The sequence below is a fragment of the Eublepharis macularius genome, chromosome 5 (assembly GCF_028583425.1).
Source record: "Eublepharis macularius isolate TG4126 chromosome 5, MPM_Emac_v1.0, whole genome shotgun sequence".
Lineage (NCBI taxonomy): Eukaryota > Metazoa > Chordata > Lepidosauria > Squamata > Eublepharidae > Eublepharis > Eublepharis macularius.
Genome location: NC_072794.1, coordinates 168,363,897 through 168,385,709, shown reverse-complemented (window position 1 = coordinate 168,385,709; position 21,813 = coordinate 168,363,897). Strand labels below are relative to the sequence as shown.

The 21,813-nt window shown below is 45.4% G+C and overlaps 1 protein-coding gene across 1 annotated transcript; it reads right to left on the bottom strand.

The window, feature by feature from the left end:
• Nucleotides 1-5,054: 5,054 nt before the first annotated feature.
• STMN3 (stathmin 3) lies at nucleotides 5,055-12,363 on the bottom strand. The gene is made up of 4 exons (XM_054980959.1): nucleotides 12,273-12,363; nucleotides 10,378-10,553; nucleotides 9,291-9,482; nucleotides 5,055-5,114 (listed from the first exon to the last, which is right to left on the bottom strand). The coding sequence occupies exons 1-4, from the start codon at nucleotides 12,352-12,354 to the stop codon at nucleotides 5,055-5,057; spliced, it is 510 nt and encodes a 169-aa protein (XP_054836934.1). The 5' UTR covers nucleotides 12,355-12,363.
• Nucleotides 12,364-21,813: the final 9,450 nt, after the last annotated feature.

Genomic DNA, 21,813 nt, shown 5'->3' with positions numbered 1-21,813 from the left:
GAAGGTCGCTGGGAGACCTCGGGCTAGTCACACTCAGCCTAACCTACCTCACAGGGTTGCTGTGAGATTAAGATGGAGGTGAGGAGAATGATATAAGCCTCTTTGGGTCCCCACTGGGGAGAAAGGCGAGATACAAATGAAGTAAATAAATATATTAGCAGATTTCAGACCTGCGGCGAGGGTAGTTTGATGCAGGGTGAAATGTCAGCCTTCGCACAGAGCCCTTGGGCAAGACATCGTCTCTCAGCCTTTGCTCCTCTCCTGCAAAACTGGAACAATGATAAAGTCACTGAGAGGCCGGATGAAATTGCATTGCAAAGCGACAAGCACCAAAAATTGTGTCTTAAGAGAGTTACAGCTAGGATGACAGCCTTGTGCTATCGTTGTTCTAGGCTAGCCAGCATCTTAACAATCCAAATAACGGTGGGGCCGTGAGATTTAGATAGGAGGCCTCCATCAGCAGGGGGGCAGATTTTCAGTTTTGAACCTTCCTGGGACTTGTGCTGGGAGCGGGAAGTTGTATCACCCAGAGACTAAAGTCTTTCCCATTAATTGGATCTAAACAAGTGTGAGCAGAGTAGCTGGAAGGGCTGTTCTGCAGACACTGGGGTCCACGCCGTTCTCTAATAGGTAGATTATGTAGTATTTCTCATGCTTCCTCTTGTGCAAGAAGGGGCAGGGGTTATATCAAAGCCCCCATCTGCACTACTAAATGACAGCTGTCTATACGCATACCGAAACCTGGCTTATATACTAGATACCCAAAATTTAGCATGCTCAACTTTCCAGCAACCACCGCTGGTACTACGGATGCAAATTCATCCGCCCTGGCAAAACCACACCATTGCATACTTTGTTTCCAAGTGACTCTTTGGGGACTCTTTCTGTGAAATCCTAAGCAGAGTTATTCCAGTAACTCTGCTTAGGATTTCACTAGTAGGCATGTAAACATTGCCAGCAGCAGTCAGTCTAATGTTTTCCCTTGGCTTGATGGTGAGTCGATCAGCAGCATAACCATATCAGACTCTGTCCTATGCCTTGGGCGCCATTCTGGGAGGAGGCAGAGAGGCAGGATAAAAATATTTGAATAGACTAAAATAATAAATAAAAAATAAATTAATACCATTACCGGCCCTCTTCTGCCCATCAGGACATTGCTGAAAACAGCCTAGCTCTATTCAATGGAGTGGAGTCATTTAAAGTGTGGGAAAACCTATTGTAAGACCTCTATCTGTAGAGTGGCACTTCTGCTGGCCCCCTGGCTCACCAACAGAGGCTTTATTGAATTTGCACTTCATCTCTAAGGGCTGCAGTCCTGTGGAGTAAGCCACATTTAATTTAGTGGGTTCTGAGTTCATGTGCATAGGATGGGACTGTCCCCACACATGCAGCTTTGTCAGAATTTCACTTAGCTCTGTGATAAATCTCCGAGCCAGTACTACCATCTGATCTCACTGGAACTATGTTGCAAGGATACCTAAATTATTATTATTTCTCTAGCACCATTCAGTGTCCAAGTGTGCTTCACAACTCTTATTTACTCCCCCTGACGAAGCAGTAAGGTAGTTTGGGCTGAGAGACAGTAAGTTGCAAAGGCCACCCAAGAGCAGACAGAAGAGCAAGGTTTTAGTCCAGTGGCACCTTAAAGACCAACAAGATTTCCAAAGTAGAAGCTTTCAAGAGTCAAAGCACCCTTTGTCGCTTGGTCCAGCATACCCGTGGGACTGCCTTCCTCCTTATGCTCCTCCGCAGCAGCTTCTGAACAGGGTCTCCTGCAGGTGCCACCCTGCACATGGGTGAAATCAACAGCAGCCTGTACACGGGCTTTCTCTGTGGTGGCCCCCACCCTGTGGAAGGAGAGCCCCCACTCTCCTGGCTTTCCGCAAACAATGCAAAAATGAATTGTTCAAAAAGGCTTTTTACTCAGATAGGAGGGCTGTATTGTAGGGAGGGGATCTCAGATGAACCATAGACCTCATCGCTATGTTCTATTGGATTCCTGCTAATGCTACGTCTTTGTGAACTTGCATCTATTTACCCTGTGGCGTTGTTTACGGAAATCTCCTTGATACTGACTGTACTAATCTCACACTGTGTAATCCACCTTGAGACTCAAGGAGAAAGGCGGACTATAAATGACATAAATAATAAATAAAATAAACAAATACAAGTAGGAATGCAGATACCTACTCGTATTTGGCAAGGGGAGCTTTGATTCTTGAAAGCTCATACCCTGGCAATCTTGTTAGTCCTTAAGGTGCTACTGGACTCGACTCTTGCTCTTCTACCGCAGACCAACACAGCTAACCACCCGAAACCAAGAATGGATAGTTGAGCCTGCATTTTTCACAACCAGCCCAAATCCACACACAACCTATTGGGTGATGCATAGTTTACCAGGAAAGTGCTGGGAATGGCACACACATATTTGAAGGGTCAAGACACAGAAGCCAGAAGTCTGTTAACCAAATGGTGCTTCCGTGTTTAATGGTGGTGTTGGTAGCAGGGAGATCTGGGCATTTAATTGTCATTTATTTTAAAGGTTAATTTAACCAAGAAGAAGGTGTCAAGTCACAACTGACTCATGGCGACCCCTTCCCTAGGGCTTTCCATGCATGAGATAAGCCGAGGTGGTTTGCCATTGCCTCCATCCCCATAGCAACCCCCGGTTGGTCTCCTCTCTTAAGTATTGACCACGGCTTAGCTCAAAAGCCCTCGTGAGCTCTGGCGAAACTGGGCCACGGCTAAAGATTTTTCCCCCTTCTACCTGTATTAGGGGGCAAAGGGAAGTTGCTGCAGATTTTAGAACCATGTGCTCATTTTTTAATGCATTTTTCTGCCTAGTGGTGCAGGGCTTTTCACTGATTTGAAACCATGAAGCTGAATATTGTGGGTTGGATCAGCCCAGCTTTTTCACTGCATCTGGCCCAGTTCGTCTCCTTACTACAGCTCCCATCCAACATGTCTTTTATCCATGCAGGTCCTAAGATCCTCACCTTTGGGGTGGTCAATGGGGACTACCTCATCTGTTTTTGACCAGTGGAAAAACTGGTAGGATCCAACCCTATAAGTGAAGCAAATAAGTCATAGTCTCAATGGACGGTGCTGTACACGTATTTTGCCATTCAACCCGGGTGCATTTTTCTACCTGAGTTGAAAAGGGGAAGTGTAAATTGGCTCCAAAAAAGGACTTTTCAACTATTCTGGGTTATATCTGAACGTGGCTGCTGGCAACACAGAAAGGAGCTGCCTTTATCTTTTTTCTCCATGTCAGCTGCTGCAATCACTTCAGGACAGACAAAAGGAGAGACAAAAATTGTTCTTTACTCAACAATTGATTAAAAGGTGGAATTTGCTGCCAGAGGATGGCATGATGGCCACCGGCATAGACAGTTTTAAAAGGGGATTAGACAGATTCATGGAGGTCTCTCAGTGGCTGCTAACCATGGTGAATAAAGGGAAGCCCCACATTCACTCTGAATACCAGTGTTGGGAGGCAGCTTCAGGGAAAGGCCTGAAGCTGTTGGCCCTCCAGAGTAACTGGTTGGCCACTATAGACTAGTCTGATCCAGCAGGGCTTTTCTGACAGGCTGCCACAATCCGAAAATCCCATTGAATGGGCATTCCTCCCTCTGCAGCATCGCCATAAGCACAGCCTCGTGCATTTTTCAATGCCTCCTTATCCTTTTGTTCAAGCAGCCTCCTTCCCTCACGGACTAGTAGCCGCAACAGCCAGCAACCCTTCAAGGGTTCTTCCTGCACCTTCTAAAAAAAATCAGGGCCTCCTGACCATGACTCCAGTTTTGTCACCTGTAAATGCTACTGCCAAGATTCTTCAGTCTTTAGGGCGAGGTGTTAATTGGGAAAAAAGGTCCCCAGTAACAATATTTAACTAAAGGCTTGATGCGTCACCACGCACCTTTCCCGTGGTGTCAAATGAATGACCCAACTAAAGCTTGAATTGTGACAGATGGATGAGCCTGAGACTAGGACACTGTGCGTCCCCCAGGGTTTGGATCGTACAATGTGGCAGGACCTGCTTAGCCAGTTTTCTTTGCCCAAGCAGAGAATCTTCTGAAAAATGCCATTAAATCCATCAGCATGATTGTTCTGCGGCAGAACCAAGCAGCAATCCACAGGCATACTCTTGGAGGTATTTTCCAAACCCACAATATTCTGCAAATGTTCTGCAATATAAACCCAACCCACAATATTCTGCAAATTCTCCGTTGACTGCAAATCAGCCAAGAAACACGAAGCGCTAAAGTTTTACAAGAGGCTGCTCCTGCCCAGATCCTTCAACCACCTCCTTCCTGCTCTAACCACTGAGAAAACAAAAGGCATTTTTTCACACCAAGCCCAGATTTGCCACTGGAAGTACACGCAACAGTGAGCTGAAGCCCATTATAACTCCCTTAGTGCACAATGGGTCTGGAAACACAAATTTGTCCCCCGTTTACCTTTTTAAGGGCACACTTAAAACTTTAAGTGCACCTTTAAAAAATAAAATGTGTGGACTCAGCTTTTTTTATTTATTTAAAACATTTATGTGCCACCTTTTCGCCCAGTTCAGGATCCCCAAGGCAGCAAACATTAAAACAATTTTTTTTGTCATTTTCCTTGGCAGGGGAAGAATCCTCGTTGTTCAGTCCCATGTTTTCACCTGGCTTGGGATGAACACAAAGAACAGTGAACACTTCCATAAAGAATAGCCCTCATCGACACAACATTGTTGAATATGGTAAATGTGTCACCTTAATTCTTGTGCATTCATTTTTTTTCCCAAAGAAGAAAAGCCCAAAGAGAAGCTGGTTTATGGATTCTATATTTCATGTGTGTGAACTAGCTGCTATTTCGCTTAGAGGTTCCTATGTACCTCCACAAGTTAAGGATACAGAGAGGAGAGAAAGATGGAGGTTGGCACACCGGAAGGAGGAGGGAGGGAGGGAAATGGAAATGGAGAAATCAGATGTTGCCTCGTCTAGACAAAACAAAAGTGTTGGGATTTGTTTGTTATTTGTTAGGAAGCAGGTGCGAGTTGTGTAGAAAAGCCCTTATCCAGAAATCTCTTCCCGCTGCTCCTTGTTTCTGCGCACCTCGGCTGCATGCAGTTCCTGAAACACACGGAAAAGAGACGGACAGTGAATTTCATATACAGGGAGGACAGGCAACTGGGGAGCCAGGGGCGGTCACATGTTCATTCACTCTGTCCATCCCCGCCCCCCGCAGCATCCTTTGCCTGAAGCCTGCTATTTCAGCATCTGAAATGTTCATGTTATGAAAACAGAAGCAGTTTTAGGTCCAAGAACATAAGAGAAGCCATGTTGGATCAGGCCAATGGCTCATCCAGTCCAACACTCTGTGTCACACAGTGGCCAAAAAACTAGGTGTCCTCAGGAGGTCTGCCAGTGGGGAAGGGACACTAGAAGCCCTCCCACTGATTGCCCTCCCCAAACACCAAGAATACTGAGCACCACTGCCCTAGACAGAGAGCTCCATCTAGACCTTGTGGCTAATAGCCACTGATGGACCTCTGCTCCGTATGTTTATCCAACCCCCTCTTGAAGCTGTCTATGCTTGAAGCTGCCACCACCTCCTGAGGCAGTGAATTCCATGTGTTAATCACCCTTTGGATGAAGAAGTACTTCCTTTTATCCATTCTAACCCGACTGCTCAGCAATTTCATCGAGTGCCCATGAGTTCTTGTATTGTGAGAAAGGGAGAAAAATACTTCTTTCTCTACCTTCTCTATCCCATGCATAATCTTGTAAACCTCTGTCATGTCACTCCTCAGTCGTCATTTCTCCAAACTAAAGAGCCCCAAGCACTTTAACCTTCATAGGGGAAGTGTTCCATCCCTTTAATCATTCTAGTTGCCCTTTTCTACACTTTTTCCAGTGCTATAATATCTTTTTTGAGGTGTGGTGATCAGAATTGTACACAGTATTCCGAATGAGGCTGTACCATTGATTTATACAGGGGCATTATGATACTAGCTGATTTGTTTTCAATTCCCTTCCTAATAATCCCCAGCATAGCATTGGCCTTTTTTATTGCCGTCACACACTGTATTAACATTTTCAGTGAGTTATCCACTACTACTCCAAGATCTCTCTCTCACTCGGTCTCCGCCATGAATGAAACCATTATCAAGAACAGGTAAAAGAAGAAACAGATCAGATAGCTCACAGGCAGGGCCGGCGCACCAATACAGGCCAGGTAGGCAGTGGCCTCAGGCACGAGGGCACTGGAGAGGCGCCGAAGGGGGTGTTGGGGGCAGAGGCGGAGGAGCGCACTGTGGAGCTGGCATGGCTGGCCCGCAGCTGCTGCAGCCAGCCAGCCCCATGCTGCTGCCGCCGCCGCCGCCACACGCCCCCAGATGGGTGCAGCAGCCACGAGCCGCTGCCGGGGTGGTGTGCGGAATGTGGAGCAGCCTCCGCCCGCCACTCCAGCCATCCGCTGGCGAATGCGCTGTGCGATGACGTCATCGCGCAGTCCGTGGCGCACGTGCGCTGTGCACACGCGCAGGGGGCTTGCCACAGGCGCCAGAAACCTTGGCGCCAGCAGTGCTCACAGGGTAGCAATTAATTGGAAGCCCCTTATTGACTTCCTTCGTGAGATGAAAAAAAATAAATTGATGATTTGTGGATTTGATTACTAAGAAGATAAACTTCGGAAAAATAAATACAAAGGGGCAGTATGGAAATGGTAAATTTTAGAGGTATTAAAACAAGTACAATGTGTGCAAAGATATAATAGGTGTTGTAGAGGAAAATGGAAAATGAAATATGTATTATTTTTCTTTGTTTTTCTTTCTTTTAATTTTCGTTTCTTTTTCTCTTTTTTCTCTCTTTCTATTCCGTTTTCTTTAACTTTCCTTTTCTCTGCCCCTTTATTGGGCTTTTAATCTTGCTAATAAAATAAAAATTATTATCTAGGGAAAAAAGAACATCATCATTCTTTTTTCCCCCTTCTGCTTTCTTTTATACAAGTTCTATGGAACCATTGGCTTGCTTGCTGAAGAGAGTTACTAATATTTCTGTTTAAAATTGCTTTTAAATTTAAAGTTTAAACATAAATTTGTTGCTTTGGAAGCTGTTCAGTAACTGCAGCAAAAATCAGAGCTGGACAAATGGTAGTGCCGTCACTAAGCCAGGTCACTGGTCCATCTCGTTCAGTATCCAGGGTCTCATACTAGAAGGTCTAGTTCCTATACCGGTTACCTGAGAACCTTTAAGTAGAGATGCCAAGGTCTGAGCTGGGGACCCTCCTTATGAAAAAAGATGCTTTGCCACTGAGGCACATCCCCTGCTAATTAGTTTTATCATAGTGGATTAGGTCATGCTGATAATGTATTTATATTATGGAGGGTTCTTACGTGAAATGGTTTGGTCTGTTGGCTAAGCAATAAACTTGACTGTTGTGGGCCAGTCAGAGCACAGCAGCATTGAGGGCTCCTTCGGAGAAGAAGAGCCCTGGGTAGCCAGCCCCTGAACCAGAAACCAGCCAGCGGTTGAGGCGGGGCCACTGACACACTCCGGCCCGGAAGCGACAATAGGTGAAACTCAGTTGACTGTTCCCAGCCCTCCAGCATCACCCACACCCAGGGCTTTTTTTCTGGGAAAAGAGGTGGTGGAACTCAGTGGGTTGCCCTCGGAGGAAATGGTCACATGGCTGGTGGCCCCGCTCCCTGATCTCCAGACAGAGGGGAGTTTAGATCGCCCTCTGTGCCACTTGGCGGCGCGGAGGGCAATCTCAACTCCCTTCTGTCTGGAGATCAGGGGGCGGGGCCACCAGCCATGTGACCATTTTCAAGAGGTTCTGGAACTCCGTTCCCCACGTTCCCCCTGAAAAAAAGCCCTGCCCACACCCTTGTAGCACAGCAGACTGAGGCTAAGGACAAGCCTACAGCAGAGACGGCAAAGCACCCTCCTCCTGGTCTGACACTACCTGCTTGTGGATAGCAATGAGGGGTAGACACAGGATAACTCCCAAGCAACTGGCTGCAAGCCCAGCCCTCCGGTACCATGAGGTATGGAAGCAACACTTTGCCGCCCCTCTGACTCTCACATTGGGTCGAGCCTTGTTTCCTGTTGGACTGTCCTTGACTCTGCCCTTGCCCCACCCTGGAACTGCATGCGGATGACTCTCGGAACTCCTGACGTTGCATTTCGGACCAGGCTACCACTGGCGTTTGGACTCTGTGCTTTCGACCTAGGATTGGACTTTGACTACGCTGTTGGAACTAACCCCCTGCTTGAGCGCACCACGCTCTGGGAATGCAGCCTGGCACCCGACAATGACCTGTTAGAAGAATTGACTGAAGGGATATCCATCCTACTATTTGCAGCCAAAGCAGTCGTAGCCTCCTTATGGGGAAAAGTGCCTCAGGTTTCTCAATGGCTTATCCGCATTTGGGACTGTTTTACAATGGAAAAACTCTGTGATCAGTTAGCACATCTAGATCTCTCTGACTACAGATCTTTCTTTATGGAACAATGGCTTCCAGTGATAGATTATCTTACGGAGAATGACAGAGTGAAACAACTCATTCCAGCTCCTGAATATTACGAAGCCTTGCTTTACCTATAAATATGTCTTCTCTTTTTCTTTTAATCTCTAATAAGAACTTGCCCTTTTTGTCTCCTCTTCTTTCAGCGAATGTATGGTTTCCTCTGCAGCACTGAATTGTACTATATTTCTTTCTACCAGTTATATTGGACAAGTTACTACTAGCTGTTGTTGCTAAACCATTGTTATTCTTTTTCTGACACTTGTTAATGTATGTTTACAACCACTTCTAAATAAAATATTTTTTAAAAAGAATTGGCTGCAGGTCCATCTAGTCAGGCCTACGGCCCCAGTAGCAACTACTCCGATGAAGGAGTAGGGTTGCCAGTCTCCAGGTGGGGGCTGGAGATTCCTAGAATTACAACATCTCCAGTCGATAGAGATCAGTTCCTCTTGAGCTGCTTTGGAACGTGGACTCTAATAGCATTATGCCCCAGTGAGATGATGCCCCTCCCCAAACCCCACCCTCTCCAGACTTCACCCCCAAATCTCCAGTCATTTCCCAGGCATGAGTTGGAAACTCTAGCATGCACCTGGAAGAACTCTGTCTCAGGGTACCGCAACCCACTGGCACAAGAGAGGACGCAGAGCCTGGCACTGTGCGGTCACAAAGAATGCCCCAGGTCCATTCATATCACAGGGCATGCTGGGAATGAGCGTTGTCACTCGCCCTCTTGACGCTCAGAGGTACTGTTTGGCATGGAGTTTCTGGGACTTGCCTTCTCGCGGAGTCGCTCCCTCAAGGCAGCTAGATGGGCCTCGCGGATCTCCTTGCTCAGCTCCATCTTGTAATTCAGTTTCTCCTCAGCCAGCCGGCTGAAGTTGTTGTTCTCCTCCAAGGCCTTGTGGAGGACCTCCCTCTCGTGCTCTCGCTTTTCGGCCAGCTGCTTCAGGACTTGAGCCTCCTGGGTCTGCGAGAAGGCCAACGAAACAGGTGAGAGGGAAGGGCTCTGGCAGGCCTGTGTGCGAACAACTTTCTGGCATCCTCTTGACCTGGGAAGCTTTATCTTTTATGCCTTTTCTAGGGCCTCCCAGCCCATCCCTGTTCCCTGTCCCACTTTGTGAAGTGTTTTAGAGGGCATGTTATCTCTTTGAACCCTTTGTGTTGCAAATAAAGCATTCTTTCTATACGTTAATCGGATTATTAGCAATCTTCTAGTGAAGATAGCTTCAGCCTTGTTGGCCTGTAGTAGAAGAGCAAGATTTCAGTCCGGTAGTACGTTAAAGACTTACAAGATTTCCAGGGGTATAAGCTCTTTAGGGTCAAATTTTCCTTGATCAGGTATCTGACAAAAGGAGTTTTGACTCTCAAAAGCTTATACCCTGGAATCTTATTGCCTACTAGACTCGAATCTTGGTGTTCTAGTGAAATTATAGCGAAGGCTGTGAATTTCTATTCTGCCCGCCTCCAGTGTTGTGACAAACTTTGAAGCATGGAGTTACAAAGATTTGAATGACACACACACACACCTGCTAACATATGATTTTCATTCCAATATATTCTTTTGCAAATTCCCATGTGGACAGGTTTACCAGCCTCCAAGTGGGGTCTGGAGTTCTCCCAGAATTACAACTGATCTCCAGACTAAAGAATACAGCTCCCCTGGAGGAAATGGCTGCTTCGGAGGACAGACTCTATGGCATCACATCCCCAGTGAATTCCCTTTCCTGCCCAAACTCTGCCCTTTCTAGGCACCACCCCTAAATCTCCAGCGATTTCCCAAGACAGAGTTAGCAGTCTTATCTCAGGGGCCGATTAAGGGAGAGCCAGACCATCGGCTAGCAATTCTTTGACAGCCCCATTACCTTCCTCCTCTCCTCTGCAGCTTCCAGCCGCCTCTGCAGATCTTCCAGGGACAGGTCCCTCTTCTTGGGGGGAGAGGAAAGGACTGGACTCTCTGGAGACAAGTCAGAAGGGGACTTCAGAATCACTTCAAAGCTCTGGCCGGAAGCCCTCTTGTCCAGCTGCTTGACCTCCATATCTGTGCAAAACAGACACCCGAGGGTTACACAGTGTGCATCACCTGAGACCATGTGATTTGCATCATAACTTGTTCTTTGTTAATTGCTGTAGAAGTCCTACTGGGCTCCAAAATCTTCCTTTCATATTGATGAGGTTCGGTAGTAATAACAATAACAACTTTCGATTTATATACCGCCCTTCAGGACAACTTAACGCCCCCTTAGAGTGGTTTACAAAGTGTGTTATTATTATCCTCACGACAACAAACACCCTATGAGGTGGGTGGGGCTGAGAGAGCTCCGAGAAGCTGTGGCTGACCCCAGGTCACCCAGCTGGCTTCAAGTGGAGGAGTAGGGAATCCAACCTGGCTCTCCAGATTAGAGTCCTGCCGCTCTTAAGTGACTGACCCAAGGTCACCCAGCTGGCTTCAAGCGGAGGAGTGGGGAATCCAACCTGGCTCTCCAGAATAGAATCCTGCCTCTCTTAACCCCTACACCAAACTGGCTCCAGTAAGATTCTGTAGTGCACTTTGGAGGTCTTTCATTTATAGGTTCGCCATATGTTGGAGTACGAATGAGTCACTCCATTAGAAAAAACCTGTTAGTTACTTCCCTCATAGTTTCATGTATGCCAAACTGGTGTCTGAGGAGGATGGACTGTGAGTAAAACGTCATATGAATACCTATTAGTGCCTTACAGTGAATCAGACCCTTGGTCTAGCAAGGCCATTAACCCCTCTGTAGGTCTCCACTACCTTGGAGGCCAGTTTGTGTTACAGTTGTAGACTGAACTGCCCACATTGAGGGTTTGCAGACTTTGATTTGCAGCTCACGCTAGCAGCATTGGGGGGGATTGGCACAGAGGCTACATGGATCGTAGGCTTTAGTCACGCTGGATAAGTGCGCCTGGCACTCGAAACTTGCAGTTTGGGAATAGCATGATGGCCCACCTGTACTTAAATGATGTGGGATTCGATTAGATTTAAGCAGTCTGGTTCACACTTTTATGTGCAACACTGAATTAGTCAGTACTTGATGACTTGCTATTGAATAAGGAAACTGGGTGGTTTGTTTCTTTTTTAGTTTTATATCCTGAAAATCAAATAAATGTCAGATAGGGCCACTCAAATATGTGGATACTAGATTACATCAAGCCTGAATTCTCCCTAGAAGCTAAAATGACAACACTGAGGCTATCGTACTTTGGTGACATCATGAGAAGGCAAGACTCTCTGGAGATGTCAATAATGCTAGGAAAAGAGGAAGACCTAAAATGAGATGGCTTGAATCAGTAAAAGAAGCCACATCCTCCAGTTTGCAGGATCTGAGAACGTCTGTTAACGGTAGGACATTTTGGAGGTCTTTCATTCATAGGGTCGCCATAGGTCGGAGGGGAATTGATGGCACATAACACAAACAGGGCCACTCAAGACAGCTAACAAATATCAAAGATAAATGAGTTAAAGGAGGCAAATGGGCCAGGCATTGTTTTCTTGCCCTCTCCTGCAAAGAAGCTGGCCTCAGAGGGTTTTTTATTTTTTAAACCCTTGCTAGGTAAGTCATCATTTTATACTTCAGTCATAAAACAAGGGTGGGTTTATTACTCAGCCTCAGCTGTGACTGCAACCAAAATATTACAAAGGACATGAGAAGATGTCTCCAGTCTGAAATGCAGCCACGTTTCCAGGAATGGATCGTGGCCTTGAGCACATCCTTCTTCTATCGTATCTGCTGCTTACCTCCATACTGGTAGATGGTGTTTGGATGTGGCTGGGTGTGGAAACAGGAACAAATCAATGAAAGCAGGGACAGCTCCTTCATTTTTTCTTTGTACGCTGGGAAGGGAAAAATGAACAGGAGTCTTATTGATGGATACGTGTTATTTAGGGAGAGAGAAAAGAGTAACGTGGAATCCTTCTCTTTCTTAGCTTTCTACCTCGTTTCCTCCGCAATCTCAAGAAATATTTTCATTTTCAGAGTAATACAAAAGTTGTACAGATAGTTTTAACATGCAACATGCCACTTGAATGCCTTGCAGCCTGCCCTTATGCTTCGCAGAATGATGCCCTCCTGTAAGTAATAATTGAGCGAGTAAAATAAGCAGCTCTTTTGCTTGTTCTGTTTATTTTCACAGACTGTCTGTGCGTGACTTTTCCAGATGGGTATCTTAGTATATATTTTGGATCTTTGGTTAGTTCATTTTCTCTTTATTAGAATTAACTTTCTTCCCGTTCCTTGAAGAGCCCGCTGTGGTTCTTTCTAGCAGTCACGGGGGATGCTTGTTCCTCCACTTTCCCATTTCCCAAGGCCACACCCTAATCTTGTTACTGTTAAACATAACAATGAGTGCTGACATGAAATACCTGTGCAGAGCTCAGAATAACGTTTGGCGCGTCTAGGTGATTTCAGGTAGCCATGCAGTCAGTTATCTGCTAGTGTTCTTCCTGGGTGTGAAGGGCTTACCCAGGACACAAAAACTTTGAGCCCTTTAGCACTTTAAGCAAGGGTCATTTTGTAGAAAAAGAGCTGGAGGAACTCATTAGCATAACTTATTAGCATAACTCATTAGCATATGCCATGCCCCTTGACATCACTGGAAGTGTGTCGTTAGCATAACTGATTTGCATATGCCACACCCCCTGACATCACCTATCCTGGCTGTTTTGGACCCAATCCTGGCCATTCAGGGCCAAAATTGGGCCCAAAATGGCAAAAAGGGGCTGAAAACAGCTGAAAAGGGGCCCCAAATGGTTAGGATCGGGCTACTGCTGAGTGGGAGAGTGATCCACCACCCGTCAGAGGCCCGATCTGGGCCATTTCGGCCCCAATCCAGGCCAAAATGGGCCCAAAATGGCCGAGAGTCAGGTGGGCAGGGCCACCTGACAGGTGACCTCTATGGGAAACTACTGGAACTGTGTTCCTGTGCAATCCCCCTAGTATATGGATTAATTGAGATATATGTATTGATGGTGATTGATTTTATTCCTGGGAGGTTTTCCTGTTTCCTGTAATGTTCTTCCTGGGCCAGTAGCTTGTGAGAGTCACAGGTCATGATGCCATGTGACCTATGGAGTGGGACGTTGTTTCGGGGGTGTGATGTCTTTGAGTTTATCCTCACTGTTAGAAACTATAGGTCCGTTACCAACCCTTCATCATAGCACAAGAATGAGGAAAAATAAAATGAAAAGAAACAGGCAGCAGAAGTTTGAAACCAAACATGAAAAGTGTAAGCTGGTGGACAGGCACCCTCCTTTTGCAGCTGCCCTGGAGTTACGTCAGGGCGGTACCTGTGGTTGTGGTAACTCTGTAGTGGCCCGATTTGTTTGGTGGTGCCTGGATTCTTATGCTGCTGATATAAAATTGTGTATCAATATTGGTTTTCATATTATTTATAATGTTTTATTGTTTTTTGAATAATATATTTGTTGGAAGCCGCCCTGAGCCCACTAGCCGGAAGGGCGGGGTATAAGTCAAATTAAATAAATAAGTAAATGAATATTGTATGCATTGTACATAACAACCCCCAGTTTTATTGCAACAATCCTGCAACTTAGGTCAGGACAGTGGCTTGCTGAAAAACACCAGCAGAGTTAATGGAAGAGCTGAGATTTTCTCAGCATCACACTGTACTGCCTCTAAGAACTGGGAGGCTATACATCAAATTGAGATCCATTCCAGTGCAGGTTTTACATTTCCATCAGAAGCCAAAATAAAACAAAGCCTGTTTAAGCCTCCTGTATGAAAACCACTGAAGAAAAAGTTGGTGATCCTACTAGGTCTGCTCAGTTGATGGTACAAGCAGTACCAGTTTGTGGTATAGTTGGTGGTACAAGCAACTGGGCTTCCTTTTGGATAAACAAGTGGTCTTGGTGGCCACAGGTGCCCTTAACCAGCTTTGGCTGGTGAGCCAGCTGCAGCCCTTCTTGGCAGCAAGGAGGGAGATTGTGCATCTGTGGTACATGCCCTGGTTATGTCTAGATTATTATAATAAGCTCTGTCTGGGGCTGCCCTTGAAGACTGTCCATAAGCCACAGGTGGTACAGAATACTGCAGCCAGGATGTTGAGTGGAGTGGTTTGTAGGGATCATATCACTCCTACCCTCGCTGCCAGTTTTCTTCCAGGCCCAATTCATGGTGCTGGTATCGACCCTGAAAGCCCGATTTGACTTGGGGCCAACATAACTTAAGGATCACCTTCTCCCATATGAGCCTAACTTCCACTCTGGTCATCTTTGGAGGCCTTGCTTTGGGTACCCCCCCACCATCTGTACAAGTGGCAACCTGAAGAAGGACCTTCTTGATCTTGATGCCAAAGCTTTGGGATTTCCTTCCCAGGGAGGTTCATCTGTCCTCCTCTATCACTGTCTTCCACCAGTGGGTGAAGTTTGTGTTTTGTTTGGCATACCTTTGTGTCCTTAGCATAATACTTTTCTTTGGGATGCTCCTCTGAATCTCTTCCCTATGTGTCAGATAGCCTGGAAGTTACATCATTTGCTATCAGAAATTTTCCAGGGTTTCCACTCTGTTACTTTGTTAGTATGCTTGGACTGTGCTGGAAGGGTGCCTTCTCAGTGGGTCAGTCTAGATGTTCTCAGGGGACACCTGAGTGATTGCAGTCAATCACTGGGGTGCTTTCCAGAGAAACCTTGGTCTAAGAGAAAATCAGCTTCCCCCCTCCTAACTGTAAGAACCCCCAATAGCTGCTATTGCCCTTCTTGCCAGGTTTTGGTGTTATGCGTGCTTACGTGTTTTTATTGAATTACTTTAAAGATGCTTTATTTTTTATATGTTGTTTTAAAGTTTTAAAGTTGAAATGGTTTAAAGTTCTGAGGTCCGCCACCTTGGGCACTGCATTTGGATGGAAAGGTGGCATCGAAAGGTATTGAATTAAAGAAATAATAATAAATACACAGCACATAAGGCACCTGCCTGGAAACCTGTACCGGCTGTTGGAGGCAACATATGACCTGATTCCACACACATTGGATAATGCACTTTCAATGCACTTTATCAATCGTTTGAGGTGGATTTTTTGTTCCGCACATGAAAAAAGTCCGTTCCAAATGATCTGTAAAGAGGATTGGAAGTGCATTATCCAACATGTGTGGAATCACTCCATGAAACTGTGTGTCCCCTCTTATGATCCACACTAGAGCTAATCTTGTTCCTAAAGGCACTGCTAGCAAGCTCATCATCTCAGTTGGGTCATGAGCATGTGATGTGAACACTGGGATGTCTCCCCCCCGCCCCCCCCCCGCTGGCCTGTCTGTAATCTCTCATGCTCTCCCCTCCGGTGAAGAAGCGTCTTCTCCCGTTGTCAATTAAAAGAAAAGTGAGCAGAAGAGGGAAGCTACCCAGCTGCTGTCAGCAGGCTAATGAGATGAGGCGAGCAGCGCACGTACATCTCCTGGCACTGTGGAGACTCTGTCTCTCCATCTTGGCGCCAGCTATCAGAAGCAATTAGCTACTTCCAGACAACACACATCGTGGGGAGGGAAGCAAAGAAAATTAAAAAAAATATCTCTTGGCTTTGGACGCATCGGCGACTTAGGAGGAGGAAACCACAGGGGAGGAAATTTGGAGGCGCTTTTTGCCCTCAACTCATCCCCTTGCAATTAAACGACACTCTGGCTGAACCTTCCAGATGGAGCCACGTTCTGCTGCAAAGCATCCTCACGAGAGAAGGAAGGCAAGGGCAAGCACTGGGCTTGCGGAAGAGCAGCTTCCCCAGAGGCAACGTCTCTGCCTCCCCTGCTTTGCAGGCCTCTCTCGGTTCCTGCTCACTTATGTCTGCCACCCACCATGCTCTTGAATCAGCCAGAAGAGATCAAACCTCGGGGTGGAGGAGCTGTCCATTCAGCACTATGAGAACAAATATGCCGCACAATGGATTTCTTAAAAGGTTATACAGTGGGGAATTTCTTTTTCCAAAATCCACTTTTTAAGATATAGCCATTGATTCATCTTCTCTTTTTTCTCTTTTGAAGAGCAGGATTTCTCTTTCATTTCTCCTCAAAGCAGGTCTATGCAGGTCTTTTATTAGTATCCAAAGTAGCCTATATATAATGGCGCCAGAGTATTTTAATATAAGTTTTTAAATCTGTTTTTAAAGTTGACTATTAATTTATTGTGTTTTAATTATGATGTGAGCCACCCTGAGCCCATTCATGGGAGGGCAGGACATGTCAAATAAAATAAATAAAATAAATAAAGAGACATCAAGGTGCCCTTTGGCAACTCTAGCCCTTGTAGTTGTTTTATGTTATACACCCCATGGTGATGCTTTAGCAGTAAGATAGGGAGGTTTGAGAAGACCCTGCCTGCCTCTGAGCATGTACAGAATGAAATTCTGAAATTGTGCAGAACCTCGCTTCCTGTCCTTCCTCTTTTCAAATTTTTCTTTGCTTGAAAAGAAATTGATTAGAATCTGACTCCAGATTCCTAAAAAGAGGGTAAGGACTGTTGCATTTCAGAGAGAAACTGGGTGAAGAGGAATTAAGAGAATTTCTCTTTTTAATTTTTTTTATTAGTGCAAAAATAAAAAAATAAGAAAGCAAACAGAAGAAAAAGAAAACAAAAAGAAAACAATGCTGGATACAAAAACACTATTGGCAAATCTATACATAGATATCTATAAGTGATTTCCAGATTTCTAAAAATAAGTCCATACGCAGTTTATAGGAAGTGGGCTTTTGTCTTTCCAGTGCTGAAGTATAATTCTTTTAGCAAGGACATGGGGGGACCATTTCCGTTGACAATCATTTAGATTCCAAGAGAGAGTTTAACAGTACATTAACTTCCTCAAAAAAAAGCAAGTTTCTTAACACAAAATTAATATGACTAATAACTTCCTCCCCAAAGGGCTGAATGACTAAACACGTCCAAAGCATATGCTTAAGAGAATTTCTCTTGACAACCCTAAATGGCCAGCACATGCAAGCAGGAAATGTGATGATGCTCTTGTACATGCCAACATGCATTACCTAGCCTCACCGCTTCACTCACAAGGGCTGAGTCAAGCCAATCCTCAATCAGATCCTAAAGCATTGATCAAAGCAGGTAGCCTTGAACTAGGTGCACTGACTGGGAACATGACTGGCTTATATTCATATCACTTTGCCTTCTTCATTGCCTGGCATCATTATCCTACCTTTCTGTTCCAGGAGCTCAGAGACTTATGCATGGTTCTCTCCCCACCTCCCACTCCACTGCATGTTCTCAATAACCCTATGAGGGATGTAGGCTGAGAGTAACTGGTCCAACATTACCCATTGAGCCATGTGGAATTTGAGTTCTGAACTCTTACTACAACAGCCCAACTACTACATCACACTGCCTTTCGAAAGCAGTGCAACAGATTGGTTAAAATGCAGTTCTTTATTGCTTATAAGGTGCATTAAATTTCTACTCTATGTTGCATGCCCCATTAACAACATTCACACACGGTCATAGATCCAGAGGAGTTAGCCGTGTTAGTCTGTAGTAGCAAAATAGAAAAGAGTCCAGTAGCACTTTTAAGACTAACCAATTTTACTGTAGCATAAGCTTTCGAGAATCACAGCTCCCTTCGTCAGATGCATCTCAAAAGCTGACAATGCATCTAACGAAGAGAACTGTGGTTCTCGAAAGCTGATGATGCATCTGACGAAAAGAGCTGTGGTTCTCGAAAGCTTATGCTACAGTAAAGTTGGTTAGTCTTAAAGGTGCTACGGGACTCTTTCTATTCACACATGGAACACCACTGAAACATCAAATGTGAAAATGCCCCTTCAGCCTCTTTATCTTTGGATTTATGCTCCATTTTTCTTGCAGGTACAATGTATTTTCTCCCCCTTCCCTGAAGAGCAACTAAAGTTGCAGCTTTGCTTGGGAGTAAATTCCACTGCAGTAAGTGGACTTCCTTCTCAATAAATATGCACAGAGTTCAAATATGCATGGCAACAGGAAGTATTTTATTCAAAGAGTAATTAAATTGCGGAATTTGCTGTCAGTGGGTGTAGTGGTGGCCATGAACATGGATGGCTTTAAAAGGGGGTTAGGCTAAAACCACAGGATACACTGTCCCTCCTCGGCCTGAAATGCATTTATGAGTGGACTCCGAGATTCCAGCAACACCTAAAGATCTATACTCACTTATGCTAAATGCTGTCATATCAACTAAAACTGTCATATCCAAATTTTGGAAGTCAAAAGCTTCATTACCAATTCAGCCTCGGATCAACAGATTGTGGGAAAATCTCACTATGGACAAAATCACAGATCACATCTCACTTGCTGAAAATCAAAACTTCCAGTCAGACCTTTTTGAGAAATGGGTCACCATTTCTGGAATTTATGGAACCTCAAGAGAGATTGCTCAGCTTGGTTCCTGGTAACCTTGAAGTTATTGTAATATATTAAGTCTTTAACATTGTATAACTCTTTTTTCCTCCGCTGTACAATTGTTAATGAAAATTATCCTATCATTCTGCACTGTTCTGATTATATATTACTGTTGTATTGTTAAAAAAACCTTCAAAATATTTTTTTAAGGGGGGGGGAGTTAGAAAGATTCATGGAGGAGAGATATTAGTGCCTATTGGCCATGGTGATTAAACAAAACGTCCATATTTACAGGAATATTAATGCTAGGAGACAACATCAAGGAAAGGCCTATTGTTGGCCTACTGGGGAAACTGGTTGGCTGCTGTGTGAAACAGTGATGTTGGACTAGATGGACCGCTCAGATCCGGCAGGGCTCTTCTGATGTTCACAGCTGTAAGTGCTTTTGCCATTTTGAAAGAACAAGAAAGATAGATGTTGCTCCTTCGCCGTGCCAGCCCTTCAGAGAACCGATGGTGACTCCCTTAAATCTCCAGCATCCCTTCCACCAAGAGATGCTGCCAGCAAGAGGCTGAGGTTGCTGACTCTTAAGAAGCCCTCTTGGTGTTCTGACATTTTACCCTACAGGGCATTTGATCTATTTGAGGACCTTAGGTGAACTGTACTTAATCACTTCAATTAGCACTGAATTTAATGAGAGCTGCATAAGAGCACAGGTGCAGGCTGTGCCTTGTGGTGTGAAGGTACACCTCATTCATTTTGCGGACCCGTTAGAGGAATTGTGTCGTGGTCCCACTCAGCAAGCCAGGCACAGATTTAGAGAAGGGGGAGACTCCAGGGGCTGCGGCCTCAGTGGAAGAGCCTCTGCTTTGCAAGCAGAAGGCCCCACGGTCAATCCCCACCATTTCCAGTTAAAAGGACCAAGTGGGAGATTATGGGAAAGTCCTCTGCCTGAGACCTTGGAGAGCCACTGATAGTCTGAACCGACAATACTGATCTTCATAGTCTGATTCGGTATAAGGCAGCTTCATGTATGTTCAGACCTTGGCGGGAATATGATAATATTTCTATTGTAATAAAGTGCATTCAAGTGCAAATAGCAACAGTAATATAAACAGTGTACAAAAATAAATATATAATTTTACAAGACAAGTCCGTCACTGTCCATAACTAATCCACAATGGGGAATCCACAGAAGGGGAGGTGGAGTTCTAGTTGAAAACTGAATATATCGGGAGATGCATAAATAATGCTTTAACAATCATAATCCATGCCAGATGAAACCATTATTGCCAACGAGCAGATATGTGCACAGATGTTCCAAATCTCGTTTCGTGGCAGAAAGAAAGACACGGTCCGTTATATCAATTGATTGTACATTTGATCCGGGAGTGTGTTGGACTGGGAGCTATTATTTTCCAGAAGATATATGCCCATGAGGAAGTGTCTTTCTGCCACCAACCAAGCCACAGAGAGCAGCATTTCCAGAAATAAGGAACTAGCAACCAGGTCCTGGCCCTGACCTGATGGAACTTTCTGTCGGAAGATACCCAAGCCCACCAAGATCTTCCACCTTTTCAGTGGGCCTGCAAGACAGAGATGTTCCACCAGGCATATGGTTGAGGCCAACATTAAATCCATCAATGAGTCTCCCTGCTGGTCTCCTACCTGGGGGGAAGCTATATGACCATCTGCCCCCCCCCCACGCATGAGCAGCCATAAGATATTGATCCAGTCCTCCACCCTTTTTATATATGGTGAGCAGGTGGATTTCCTGATAGGTTTGTGTTTGGAACCTGTGATTTTACAGTATTTCTCTATTTTTACTTCTTATTGTAACCCACTCTGAGCCTGCTTGGGGAGGGCAGGCTAAAAATTAAATAAATAAATGATGATGATGATAATCTTTCACATTGTCTATCTCCTAGTCCTTTCAACTGGAGATGCTGGGGATTGAACCTGGGACCTTATGCATGCAAAACAGATGCTCTAGCCCTGAGCCACAGTCCCTCCCCTAAAGGACCAGAGTTTGCTGAAGGACTACTCCAAGAAGCTGCAGTTACCCAGCTCTGCTTGCCAAAGGAGCTGCCGGGAGGCTGTTGAATGGTGCAGGAGTGGGAGACGCCAATCACGAGCGTAGCAAACCATTTCTCATGCAGGAAGGCAAGTCATGCTTCACTAGCACATAAGAGCACCATTTTGCCTCAGAGTAAACCAAATAAAATCTTGTTGGTGATGGGTGGGAGTTTCAGGACAAAGAGAAATACTTCTTCACACGGCACACAGTTAACTTGCGGAACTCACTGCTGCAGGGTGTGGTGATGGCTGCCAACTTCAAAGGCTTTAAAAGGGGAGTGGACACATTTATGGAGGATGGGGGCTATCAATGGCTACTAATCATGATGGCTATCTACACCCTTCAGTACCACAGGCGGCTTGCCTCTTTATATCAGCTGCTGGAGGGTATGGGAGGGGGTAAGCCGTTGCAGTTTTCCTGCTTGCGAGCTTCTTAGAGGCAGCCGGTCAGCCATTATGTGAATAGGAGGCTGGACTAAATGAGCCTTTGGTCTGATCTAGCATGTCCTGAGATTCCTGGTTATTTCTGCTGCAGTAGGCTCTCTCGGCTACCCTTCTGCAGCCGTGTGATAACCATCTTGGGAGCAAGTAGTCAGTAACAAGTTGCCCAAGGTCTTGGAGCCAATGCACAGCACAGCCTACTGCCTGCTTGTCTGACTATCCACGGGTCATACATGACTTGGTCCAGCCCCGGAAGATTTTGCTTCACCCTCTCCGTCCATCCCAGTTCCATGGCTGTGTCAGAACAAATCACCTCTATGCAATCAAGACCTCTGACTAAAGGAGATTTCATTTCCAGTCCTTGGAGCCGTTGGGTGACATATTCCTAGAATGTTGTTGTTTTTCTGTAAAGTACCACTGGATTTTTGCTACAACAGAACT